Genomic DNA, 13687 nt, shown 5'->3' with positions numbered 1-13687 from the left:
ACGAAAACCTTAATAGCCAAGAACATCTCCTACAAGTGGACTTTTCCTTTTGGTCTTCTGTTCGCGGTGGATGGTACTCAACATGGTGCAACATGTGCAGAAGGGTTATCACTCCTGCACATGGAAGATGAGGATGCAGAACCGGCGCGCCCTGGGAAGGGTCAAGCCATGGGAGTGGTGGGGAGGAGGTGGAAGAGGGAAGAAGCTACCCAGAAACAAGTGTCAGAGGAAGGAGATGAAGGTGGGGAGTAGGGGGGCGGGGGAGGTCATGTCCCAAGGAAGACTGGTAATGACCGCAACATGGGGGGCTGTGGGGGGAGGGGAAGAAGGCTGGCAGAATGGTGGGGCGATCGTAGAACGACAGTGAGTTTTTAAGAGTAGCTGTTGGCCAAGGGGAGGCGGGGAGGTCAGGTGGCGATAATGTAATCCTGTTGGAAGTGTGGGGGGGTTCGAAGGGGCAGGGGGTACACATAGGGCATGGCACTTAGATCCTGTCACACAATGTGAGGGGGCTGGATATCCCTGTGAAGCGTAAAAAGGTGTAGATGAAGATCAGATGAGGCCAAGTACATATAATAATGCTGCAGAAAATGCACATACGAAAATCGGAAAGGACCATTGTGCGGTTTAGACAAAATTAGAAAAGTTTGCAGTCAGGAGATAATTCTAAACAGGGGATTTTAACGTAGTATGGGATCCGGCGAGAGACAGGAGTGCAGGAGCTAGGCAGAGCTGTATGGCTCCCACTAGGGCACTACCGGAAGGCTTGAGGATCTGGACCTCAGGCATGTCTGGCAGGTAAAGAGGGAGGGGGAAGAAGGGGTGCACTTACTTTTCTCAGGTGTACCAAACACTATCCATGGCTGGGTGACGGCTGGTCTGGTGGGGATGGTAGAAGATGCAGATTTAGGTGCGATTGCAATGTGGGATCATGCACCCATGGTGGTAACCATGCAGGGGTGGGGGCCGTAGAAGGGATTATGGGCGTAGACCTTCCCCACAGAGATACTGCATGATATGGTAATGCTAGAAGAGGTGGGTAATAAAATAGACAAATACTTCTATACGAATGCTGATCAGGAGATGTCAGTTAAATCTGCTGCAAACTGGTAGGGCCGAAAGGGCCCTTTCTGGGGGGACGAAACAGCATTATTATGTCCTAGCTAACAAGGCAGATAGGCGGAAGGAGGCTCATCGCACCATCATGCGAGTCAGACAACCAGACTGGATGATCGTGACGGATTCATAGGCTATAACGACTGCCTTTGCAGGGATCTATGTTACCCTATATTCCTCTGATCTGCCATACCATCAGATACTTGGGGGTTAACATAGCCAGCAAGCTGGCCTAACTGTATGGCGGAAATGTTCCTGCATTGCTCACCCAAGTTAAGGCAGATATGGGGAATGGTCACCTCTGCGGATTTCATGCCCGGGTAGGATCGCCACAATAAAGATGGTAACACTCCCCAGGGTGCTATACCACTTCCAAGTGCTCCCCATCCGGACACCGCAGTCTTTCTTTTAAGACCTACACAGGATGGTGTCTCGTTTTATCTGGCAAACCAAACATTCTACAGTGGCCCTGAAGACGTTGATGGAGCCCAAACATAAAGGGGGCATAGGCCTCCCGAATTCTTTTAAATATAAGGAGGCAACCCAACTGAGGGTATTTCATGAGTGGCTTTAGAAGGGATCTTATGGCTGCATAGGTGGGACAGACCCCAGAACACACATCTTAGCCAAGTTCTAGTGGCAACCTGTGACATTTGGGACCGTCTGGTGGATCTGGGGGGTCCGCAAATAGCTCCACGCGCCCGTCCCCCCCTTTACACCACTGTTCAGGAACCCACAATACTCCCAGGGGATGGTGCAAGGCATGTTCAATCAGTGGCACGAAGTAATTGGGAGACAAGGTGATGGGAGTGGGCATAAGATCATTTGAAGATTGTAAACAGCAGATGGGGTTGACAGAGAAGGATAGATTAGGGTACTACCAACTTCGGCACTGGCTGATGCCCCCAGAGATTAAGCGAGCGGCCAATTGGGAACTGATGCTGTTTGAGAAGTTTGTCACCATGCATACAGGGGACAAGTAGATGGTCTCAAAACTATACGCGATCCAAGTGAATTTGGAGGCCAGCAGTACTTGGGCGTACATGAAGTGGGAACCCTGGGGGAGGGGATTCCGAGGTATCATTGGGAGGAGCTGTGGGGTAACATGCTGAAGTTAACCAGATCTATCCAATTTAGGGAGACATGGTACAAGGTTATGGCTCAGTGACACTATACCCCGGAGAGGCTACATGGGATGTACCCCAATGTCTCACTGGAATGCTAGAATGGGGTGTGCTTGGAGCAGTGACTGGCAACACATTTTGTGTGATTGCCCGAAATTAAGGGGGTTCCAGTCAGAAGTGGGGGGCCCAAATACAGTTAATGGTATGATGCCCGTTGACACTTACCCCAAGGGAATGGATGTGCGGACTGTTTCACCCGGAAATCTCGCTCACCTCTAAGCTCCAGCATAAGGCGTTTATGGTAATGCTTATAGTGGCCTGGTCTGTGCTAGTTAAGCGGTGGAAGCAGAAGGAGCCTCCAACATGTGTAGAATGGCTGCATAAACTGTGTGGGAAAATGCAGATGAATGGGCCACCTACAGAATACAAGGCAAAGCTGCTAATTTCACAAAAGACTGGGGTTGGTTCTGGAATTTCTCTGTGGAGACTATATGAGGCAATGGTGCCAGCAGAATCTGTGAATATTGGACATAATGTGAAGTGGGTGTCGCCTCCCTGGAGTGGCGTGGACTTGGCACCCGGTGATGGGAGGATGCAGTGGGTGGGAGGGGGTAGGGACAGTTTTCGTATGCAAAATGCCAATAAAAACATGCTTTAAAAATAAAAATTATATAGAAGAAACTCCACTCCGTGATCATAAATCAAGCCTCTCCCCCCTTTTGGATTCTTAGTTTTTTTTAAAACCTTATATATAGAGTAACTATATTGATGAGAATATATCTGGCTGTATCTGAGGTCGTTTTCTCTTTCTGTCCACTCACCTTAGACAAGCGGTCCACCGGCACACACCCTAGTGTAAACATTATATATACACAAGGACACTTCGTGTTGTTGGTTGGAAGGACGTGTGAGATACATGCCATCTACTAACCAAGCAACTTTGCATCGTTGTTCGTGTGAGATGCTGTAAAAGGCACCATTTAATTATTTTAAAAATGTTATTGGAGAGGGAAAACCCCTCCGAACCATCTTTGCTGGTTTTGGACACGCATTTTCATGGTAAACATTTACAACCATCCAATTAAAAAAATAACCATGTCAGAAACAGTGTGGCTGAAGCATGGCATCAGGGCATCAGGTATAGTTCTAAGCTCTGTCCTGTGGATAGTGTTGGTAGGAACAGGGCACCAGGCACAATATTTCTGAATGCGCTACCCACAATGTAGGTTTTTAAGCTGTGCTGGCAAACATGCTTCTCCTTCCCCATGTGCAATATATGTGGGGATACTATGATATGCTGTAGTTTTTAAATAACTGGGAAAGAGCACTTTTGATGTTAAGGAAGTTTGGGAGTGGCTATATGTAGAAGTTTTAAGTGGCAAGGTCTGGTTCAGTTCAGCCATGAAAATGCTGCAAAGTAGCAGCTTGGAAGTTTCATTATCACAATCAGTGACATCCGGTTATAGCGAAATCAACCCATTCAAATTCCAAACACATTTATGAGGGGAAGTCATTTAACAGCCCATGCTTTAAAGGGAGGTTCCTAATAAAAAGGTATTTTTGTTTATTAGAGACTTCCCTCCCCTGCAGGTGGATTTGTGAACCAAACTGCATTGGACACACAATACTATCAATGAAATGTTGAAATTACAAATGGACTGATTAGTACTAACATTTATTTTTGAGGAATAGGAGAGAAATTGTAAAGCAGTCGTTTGCATACCATTGGGGGGCACCTAGTAGGTAAATCTCCTTCAGTGTCTATTTAGGGGAGCAATGCCAATATGTTTTGCAGCCAAATATACTTGCGCAAATCTAGACTCGTCTTCCATTCATTCACAGTACGGATGCAGTCAAGGCTATGCCATTGTCACAGCATCTACCCGGCCTTCCTTCCATGCATTTAATCAACAGCAGTTGGTCACTGAGAAATTAGAAAAGTAAAAGGGACTATTGCTTGAGCTAACGCTTAACGTAAATCCTGCGATTGTCATTCTATTCCCTTGATGTTTAACTTGGTGACTAATGGTCCAGTGGAACACAACCTACAATGGCTACTCTTGTAAAGCACCCCATCACCCGGACCTTTGTTGGGACAAAACGTAATGTGGTTCTGATCAAAATACCACACGTTATTAAACGAAAACAAAATCAGTAAACATGTGTACCTTCGCAGAAGGGAATCAGCCATACACTAATTAGTCTCAACCCGGCCACCAGAGGAAATGTGGCCTTGCAGTTCAGAATGAGCCGCTCCATTTGTGGGTACAGTCAATATAGATTTGCAAACCTGGTGAGAAAAGATCTATTTAAATTGTAGTTCATACAATGCCTTTAGGGAAAATACAAAGAAGGGACTTGAGGAATAGACCTGCATTACTCCTGGATGAATCTCCAAGCAACCAGTATTAAGGGGGTGCGGGGTAAGAGGGGGAGGCACAGGGAATTAATGCAAACATTTTACCACCTCTCCAGCTTACCCAACAATCAGAAAGGGGTATGTGGGCAGAACCATGCCGTTGCCCTGATGAAAAGCTGGAAAAGTGTGTAATTGGGCTCGCACGTCAGTGGTCTTCAACAAAATAGATGTTTTCCATCAGGGGACGAAGAACAAGGAGAGGCTGACGGGAGACACGAGGAGAACTAAAGAAAAATAGTGTCCAGGCACCAGCAGTGGGGCCTGCCCCCTTCCGACACCCCCAAATAAGTTTAAAGATGATACTGACTTTCACACAAAAACAAAAGTACTAGTGCATCCCAATTACATAGTTTACTAATAAATGACATTGCACCAAATGAAAACAACTTTTGATAAATATTTGGTTTCAGAATAGGTAGACCGTGCTATTTGACTTTATAAACATTTCAAACAAAAACAATTGGTCATGTTCACCATCCTTTCCCCCCATCCCCCTCAGAATGAAGGCCTGCTGTGGTTGCCCCAATAAGAAAAAAAGCAAAATAAAAACTGTTTAGGCATCAATTTATTGTGAACCAAGAGGGACGCTTGCGATTTCTTTCAATGATTCGGTTTCCTTCATCCTTCTCCGTAGGCTTCTCTCCTTCATAGAGGACTGAAGTCTCCACGATTGCCACATTGAAGTGCCCGCCTTCCTTCAGTCTAATTTCCTCTCTGATCTTGAAAGTCTCTTTATGAACCTTCTCATAGCAAAAGCCACACAAGACGTGCTTCTGCTTCAGGTGACCACATTCAGGACAGACATCAATGTTGGTCTGGAAAAAGAGAAAGGAAAATTTAGTAATAACCAATTTTCTACCAATTGGCAACGTTTAATACAGATGGCATCCATTTGATCTTTCACGGTACTCCCAGGACAGAACTGCACAAATTCTAGAGCGATGGCATAGCGCTTCAAAATAATGCAACCAGTGCCACAGACGCGGACGATCTTAATACACATCTTAAATACTGCTCTTGGAACATTTGGTTTACAGCTAATGGAGAGTTAATACATCTGCATCGTCAGGCCTATAGTAGGCTAATGGAAAAGAAATGTTAAGTGTACAAACTGTCTGAGCCACATCGGAAAACGAGCCCCATTTCGTTCGTAGCGGTTGCCATTTCATCATGGCATGCAACTTTACATACTCTGCAAGTGCAGCAGCATATAGTCTATGGGGCGGGGAGGGGGGGAGGGCAGGGAATAGCTGTTCCCATAGAGGAGGAAAACGTGTAATTTTGGACCAGTTATGTCTCTGCAAGCAAGTAGTAGAAAGGGTCCCAGCCACGGAATGCCCCTCATCCAGGCCGTCAGGACAACACATCTCGTTTGTTCAGACCGTCTTTGTTATGTTAAGTTAAAGGGCATTTGTACCGCGCACTATCACCACCGTAGTGGTCCCTTGGCGCTCTGGCGGCTCTGAAAGAGGAGGGGAGGATGGGTTAGTGGGAGGAAGCAGGAAAAGTGCAAGAGAGCACTGATGTGCTGTTGGCGGCCTCCACAATGGGAAGTAGTTCTGGCTGCAGCAGTTACTATGAACAGCACATTAGTGACCCACTCAGAATTTCAGCTCACATTAGCATAACAAAGAGGCATAGCTTTGTCGAACAGTAACTGTAATCGTATGGGTTTATCACAAAGGCTTTTGGGGTGTGTTTGTCGTGAACCTATGACCTGTAAGGCATTTTACAGAGATCTCAATTTGTCCAATGTAAATAAAAATAATGGCAACCTTATCCATTGGATGAAGGAACATGACATTTGACGCCTCACCACTCTTGATCACACTACTGTCCGCCTTTACCGTACAACCGTTGTCTGATGTCAGCACTGCTTTTAATGTATTGTAATGTAACACACACCATTGTAACCTAAGCTGAACAATCCTCTTTTGCTTTCTGCGCCCCAATACCCTTGGGTCTGGCGCGCATTATAAATAAACAAACAAAAACAGTTTCCTGGCGTTGAGGTTCAGGACCGCCGAACGATGCCAAGAGACCAGTGAGAAAAAAAACGATCCATTTTTTAAAACGGGTTTAAAATAATGTGGGGTGAGTGGGCAGAGGAGTGAAGTTCGTGGGTATAGAGCAGGGGTCTGCAACCTTTGGATCTCCTGATGTCTTGGACTACAACATCCATCAACCGTAGCCACCATTGTCCATGCTGAGGGATAATGGGAGTTGTAGTGAAAAACTTCTGGAGAGCCAAAGCTTGCAGATCCCTGGTATAGAGGGCCCAAGGCAAAACGAAGGGCAACAGACATTGCTGCAACAACCCACATAATTTGCCTTGGGAACTAGTATCATGAAGATAACCAGCACCAAGATATAGTGTCGAGAAAAAACGCCTGATTTCGTTAGGAAAGGGACACATTTTTGAAACAGACCACGTCATGATTTGACCATTGACACAATCAGCACAAATAGGGCCAGTGCAGAAATATAGTCTAAAGCCCGCCGCCTCAATTCCTGTAGCCTCATTTCCTTTGGACATAAGCCGCATATAAAATGTGTTTTACAGCGTCAGTACTGGCATACATTATTGATGCACGACATGTTCTGTGCCATTGCTCTGATCATACTTTCCCTTTTGACCTGGATTGCCGTATCCATGACCAAGGTCATAAATGTCAATTTTTCATGGCAAAAATATCCTACTTTCAATCCCCTACTGAGGAAGAGAACAACTCAAGATCACCAACAAGCTGCATTGTGCAAACGTCAAACATTGCCACCCAGCTTTTACTGCGGCTATCACACAATTCCTGCATGCCTCATTCAGCAGTGCCACCAACGCTGAAAAACGGCATCACCACAGGTCTGCTAAAATATAAATAAAAAGTTTGATCCAATGTGCTTGGGTAACTAGAGACCCATCTCAGACCTTCCCTGTATGGCCAAAGTTCTTCAAGGCGTAGCGACTCCACAGCATGCATCACAGAGGAAAGTTATCTTTTTACAACTTGCCATCAGATTTTCGATCCAGAAGCAGAAAAAAATAAACACCAGAGAAGAATTAACTACTTCCAGAGATGTCTGAAACTTAATGTTCTGTAATCTTTTTGCAGCCAAATAACATTTAAAAAAGCATTCTTCTTAACCGTCTACAGACTGAGTTCAATGAAAGGGTCCTCCATGCCCTGGTTCCAGTCCATCACCAGGTTAAACACCTTTCTCTTTGTAACCACACATTTCACCTGCAACGAGCCCGAGGCCCGATTGCTGTCTCCAATAGTGTTCAATGTCTATATGGTCCCATGTAGAAAGTCAGAGATGGATAGCTACATCAAATGTCGGATGCATGCGGATGACGCTTAACCTAATTTTTCTCCAGAAAAATCAATCTGCCTTGCCCATGTCCAAAAACGGTTGGGAACTAACAGTCTGTCTTTAGGCATTCGAAACATATGTTACTAGGCCGTGGAAAAACCCCCAAAAAAACGCCATCCAGTCATTCAAATGGGGCTTTTCAATGCCTCCAACATCAAAATCTTCTCGTATGGTCCAAAACCTGGGCATCATCTTAAACAGCGAGCCAACATACCCACTGCAGATTACCAAGGCCCTCAAGAAAGCTTTCTTTCCCCGCTGTTCTTGGAAGGTCTCCAACTTCTGAAAAAAAATCCCGGAAGGATCACCAGAATCCTACAAGTGGTTCTTCCTTGTATTAATTATGGTGACAGTATCCATGCAAGCTTACGAGATAAACCTTAAGCCAAGCTACAACAAAAAGCAAAACCAAGCAGCTCTCTTGATCGTGGGGTTCAGACCATATAACAACCAAACTCAAAGGTTTGCTTTTGGCTTCGTATTAAACAGAGTGGAATTTAAATCCACCTCCAACGCCTAAATAGCAATGCACTACTCTCCCTAAGAAACACACTTCTTCCCCCCCGCATCCAGACCCAGAAGGACAACATCTCATAACAGACAATCCCTCCATGCAAGGAGATACAAATATTTTGTGAGAAGAAAATTACACTATCAGGGTGTTTTCCTTTGCAAGTCTCTTCAACCCACTTCCCCAAATTTTGGAAAACTCTCAAACGTCACATTTTATATGATGTTGTGTATGTTGAGCTTAAATCGAGAATACCTCCCTCCTTACCCCTTCTACTCCCAAAGTGCCCCAAGGTGATCAGATTTAACGCAACAAAACCCAGGAAATTCTGCACATGTGGGAAGTGATGATCATCTTAACTCAGTGTCTCCCATGTTGCCAAGACCATGAGCCCATTCTTACAGATGGCACTCACAATGACCAAAACAATTGGAGGCTGTTGGGTTCTGGGTCTGGTTACAAATGACTGACAACTTCTTGTAAACTGTAAGTTCTTTACTTAGTTTGGACTTATTAATTACAGTTCTTATGTCAGATAAGTCATGGGGAAAATAGGACACCCACCGGCATCCTCTCTCAGGGCTTACATCTTTCAACTCACCACCCTGGAACACTCACTCATGGATAAACATTCTGCGCTCTGCCTTCCATTTCAACATTCCACTCTATTGCAGGCATATCTAATCATAACACATCTTCCCCCTATAGGGCCAGCCAACCACAATAAATACCAGGGTGTAACCAGTGGGAAATATAAGAAAAGAAACACTCAAATATATATATATATATATACACATATACATACATACACTCGCTTGTTTCTTTTTCTTAGAACATCCCAATTGCACAATTGTTGTTAATGTTTTTTTTACAGGTAACATCACAAAGGACTTTGTAGCCAAATATTATGGACTCAATTGATGTTTATACACTTGTTTTTCAAATATTTTGTGCGCAAATTGTCTAGTGTGTGATGTGACAGAGAGTGGAAGTGTGCATATGAAAGAGGGATGTATTGAGTATTGTGGTCCCCGCACTAGGTGCATTTCGGTGGAACTTGTTGTCCCGGCACTAGGTGCTGGATTGTGGGGGATGGAGATCCCAACACTGTGGGCAAATATTGTGGGGGATGGTGAATCCCATGGAGAATACCGACACTAGTGGCGTCTAATGATGGTAGGGATAGAGATCCCTGGCATTAGCGTTGCAAAATTTAGGTAATGATATTACAGCTTTAGGCTGCGTGTGGGGTTAGGAACCCTGAATGGTGTAATTTTGCACATTTCGTTCATGGTGGATAGAGGAAGATGGTTGTGAGTGTAGTTTGGTTTGTTTTGGATGATTGTTGAATTGTGGGCTGGTTCCCTGGTCGGGTTTCATGGTAGGCCAGCTATGGAACAGTTGTTTTGTCTTGGTGGGAGTGTAGCTATGTGTTAGCTAGTATATGGCTCAGTGAAGGGAGAGCTTTTGCTCAGAGCGCTAGCTTGGTAGTTGTGGTTTTGGAAGCTCAGCAAATATATATATATATATATTATGAGTAAAATATGTTTAAGATAACTTTTTGACCGTGGTGGTAGACGGAATTGTATGAAAATTCACTGTGAGGATAATTTCTGATAAGTAGCCTTCCCCTTGGGTGTGTTAGAGGTGGGTAGCTAGTGGTTAATGTACTCGGTCAAAAAGTTATCTTAAACATATTTTACTCAATATTTACTCCAAACATAAACAGTAAAAACAACATAAAAAGCCATATACAGTGTTTATCTTTTACGAAAGCCGTAATGGACAAGATGGAGAGAAAACACTTCACACTTATGGCTGTAGTTCACATCACAATGTTTACAATCTATCAACATTGGTTATTTAGCGTGATGTTAGTAATAGTGTGACTGAATCACATTATTATACACAAATATGGTATAATGGCGTCTACAATCTGATGTGTTTCTGGGGCAAAGGGCAGCACTGTTGCAGTCAAAGGCTCGTCAGTAGTGTCCCAGGACCCGTCTTCAGGACGCAGCGAGTTAAGAGGGCGGTTACACTGTCACCATGACGCATATGTAGCAGTGTAGTCACCTATACAGTGAATAAAAAATTGAAGCAAATATAAGATTTACTCAATACCAGTAAAAACCTTTGTATCCGTGGTGTGAGTGTAATACAGAGAAGTAGCCAATTCGCTAACCTTATGGTGATTTCTTTTGGTGTTATGATTGAGGCGATTGCACTCGTCAATCTTATAATGGCGGCCGACAAGTCCGTCCAAATAGTAACAGCTGTAGATCAATGCATGTTTTTAGTCAATCAATAATACGATTTTCAAGGGATACTAATCACGATACGGTATATCAAAGTTAAATATTTACCGTTTGGCGTGGACCTCAATTCAATTATAAGTTCCCGCACGGCGTGTTGATCGTGAGCATAGGTTATGTAATCATTTGGGCACTGCATGTCCCATAATGCATCATGGAATCTATAAAGGATAAGGAATATATCAGTTCTGTGCTGGTTTAATTTAAAAAGTGTGGAAGTTACATACACTCAGCACTCACTTGACAAAGAATGTCCGAAACGCTATCTTGCTTTTTTTCTCCTATTTTCGTTATTTTTAAGTGTCAGCTCGCATTGTCAACCAGACCAGGGAATCAAGTCCTGCATGGGGGCAGAAAGAGCCAAAGGAGATGGTCAGCCCTCTAGTTATTTGTCGGGAAGCCGTGTGTGTCATAAAATCAAAAGAAGTTTACCTTATGTGTCAGTTCACGCGGTGAAAAACTACCGCTGCAGGGCACAGCTTCAATAACATGTACCTCAAGGAGGGACTGCCTGCACACTTCTATCAGAGCCCAGTGGTGTCGAAATAGAAAGTGGACTAACCTGATAGTCTGAGGTTATAAACCTCAAAGAAGGACTGCCAGTATAGCTCTATAGGCCCCTGTGGTCAAGAGGGGGGGCCATCTTGGAGTGAATACATGTGTTGATTGCAAACACAAGGCGGCAATGTGATCCCTGTGAGGGCAGGAAAGCCCTCAAATGATTACTTATACGGCTACCACTGTGTGTTGTGTCTGTATTGTAGTTATCAAATGTCATTAATTGTTCTTAGTAACCTTGATTATAAAGAAACGACGCCTCGCTTAGTGGAGGCCCATCTATATAAAAAAAAAAAAAAAAAAAAAAAAAAAAAAAAAACACATCGATAGATGATATACAATATTCATCTATTGTTGGATTATGATATCTCACATAGTGTTACCCTACACTATTAGTGTCTACCATCTCGGGTCGTGCATAAAATATTCATTGAGATGTCATGTGTGGGACAAGTCTAAGTCAGCTATGACTTTGGTGTGTGTATCAGCTATTAGTGGATAAACAAATTCCATTCCACGGAAATGTTTAAGCCGGATTGGGCTGTTTTTAGATTGTAAATCCATTTTTGTTCCAGTTTTTTGAGGGACAAATCCCTATTGCCACCTCGTGGGTGGGCTTTAGTTGTTTGAATGACCAACCAGAACATATCTTCACACGTGTGTTTAGCCTCTGCATAGTGGGCCACAAGCGGTTTGTCAGGGGTACCGTTTCGGATAGCTGAACGATGTTCGCAAATTTGCACTTTTACGGGCCTAATGGTTTTACCCACATATATTAGCCCACAAGGGCATTTGATCCCGTAAATCACCCATTTGGTCAAGCAGTTTGAAAAGGATCGATATTTCCACATCCGGCCATTAAGGTCGATTTGTTTAAGGTTTTTGGTTAAGTGGCAGACTGAGCATTGTCCGCATGCATAATGTCCACTTACTGGCAGTAGGCCCCATAGTGTGGGCTGAGTTGGTGTCTCATTATTGTTAGTCGGATAGGTGTGGACTAGTTTATCTCGAAGATTTGGCATTCGTTTGAAGGCAAATCTTGGGTAATTCGGTCGGAAATCTTCAGTATGAACAATTTTCCAGTTTTTTAGTATTACCCTACTTAGATCATTGCTTAGGGGGGAAAAGGAAGCAACACATGCGATTCTCTCATCTTTAGGTTTTTTGTATTTTTGCAGGATGACCTCACGATTAGCATTACGTGCTCTTTTCAGAGATCTCTTAATAATCTTCTGGGGGTATTGTCTATGTCGTAATTTTTCGCTCAGTTCCTGACTGTTAGTTTTAAAATCAGCAATTCCACTACAGTTCCGTCTTATTCTTAGGAATTGTCCATAAGGTAAGTTTTCCCGTAGGCTAGACGGGTGGAAGCTACTAAAAAGTAGTAATGTTTTCTTGTCTGTGGGTTTTTTAAAAAGTGTGGTGCCAAGAAGATTTATCCTTTTTGAAAATTGTCAGATCAAGAAAGGCTATACTTCCACTACTAAAAGACATGGTAAATTTGATGGTTGGAGTTAGTCTATTGAGCCACATAAGAAACTGATCAAGTGCATCTCGGCTCCCATGCCGTAGCGGTGCCATGAGCTGATGTGCTCATGGAACGGATTGGTCGCCGCATAAATGAAGTTGGTTTCATAATGATCCATATACAAATTAGCCAAGTCCAGTGCAAATGTGGCCCCCATTGATGTACCTTGTCTTTGTTGGTAAAACTTTTTTTTTTTTACAAAGAAAAAAGTTTTGTCAAGGCTAACCTCACACATTCAATGATGACGTTTGAAGGCACTGTGAGATCAACCCTTTTCTCAAGATATTGATATAGTACTTCTATACAATGATCCTGGGGGATATTTGTGTATAATGATTCTACATCAAGGGTAACCAGAATGTCATTGGCACCGGGATGTAAGCTGGCAATGGTGTGAATCATAGCTGTCGTGTCTTGTATATATGATTTCATCTTGGCCACAAAAGGTCTCAGAAACGAATCTGCATAGATAGAGAGAGGCTCTAACAATGAGCCTATTGCTGAAACAATTGGTCGGCCTGGTGGGTGGGTCGCATTCTTGTGCATTTTTGGTAGTAAGTAAAAGGCCGGAATGATGGAGTTAGGTCTAGTCAAAAAGTAAAGTTCATCTCTGCAGATCCATTTCTGATCATTCGCATGGTTCATAAGGCTCATGGTTTCCTCCGCAAGTCCCGCAGAGGGATTGCCTACCAATCTGCGGTAGCAGAGTTGGTTGCCCAGTTGTTTCTCAATTTCGGTGTTGTA

General features: G+C 43.7%; 1 protein-coding gene across 1 annotated transcript in view; it reads right to left on the bottom strand.

The window, feature by feature from the left end:
- Window positions 1–4995: 4995 nt before the first annotated feature.
- Window positions 4996–13687, bottom strand: part of MRPL32 (mitochondrial ribosomal protein L32) — a 110128-nt gene continuing 101436 nt past the window's right edge. The window contains exon 3 of the mRNA XM_069613303.1: window positions 4996–5474. Coding sequence (XP_069469404.1) covers window positions 5220–5474 — 255 coding nt within the window. The 3' untranslated portion in view covers window positions 4996–5219. The remainder of the gene's footprint in view (window positions 5475–13687) is intronic.

This window comes from Ambystoma mexicanum, chromosome 5p, assembly GCF_040938575.1.
Source record: "Ambystoma mexicanum isolate Mex_15411 chromosome 5p, UKY_AmexF1_1, whole genome shotgun sequence".
Lineage (NCBI taxonomy): Eukaryota > Metazoa > Chordata > Amphibia > Caudata > Ambystomatidae > Ambystoma > Ambystoma mexicanum.
Note: the sequence above shows the minus strand (reverse complement) of the source record. Positions and strands in the feature narration are given on the sequence as shown.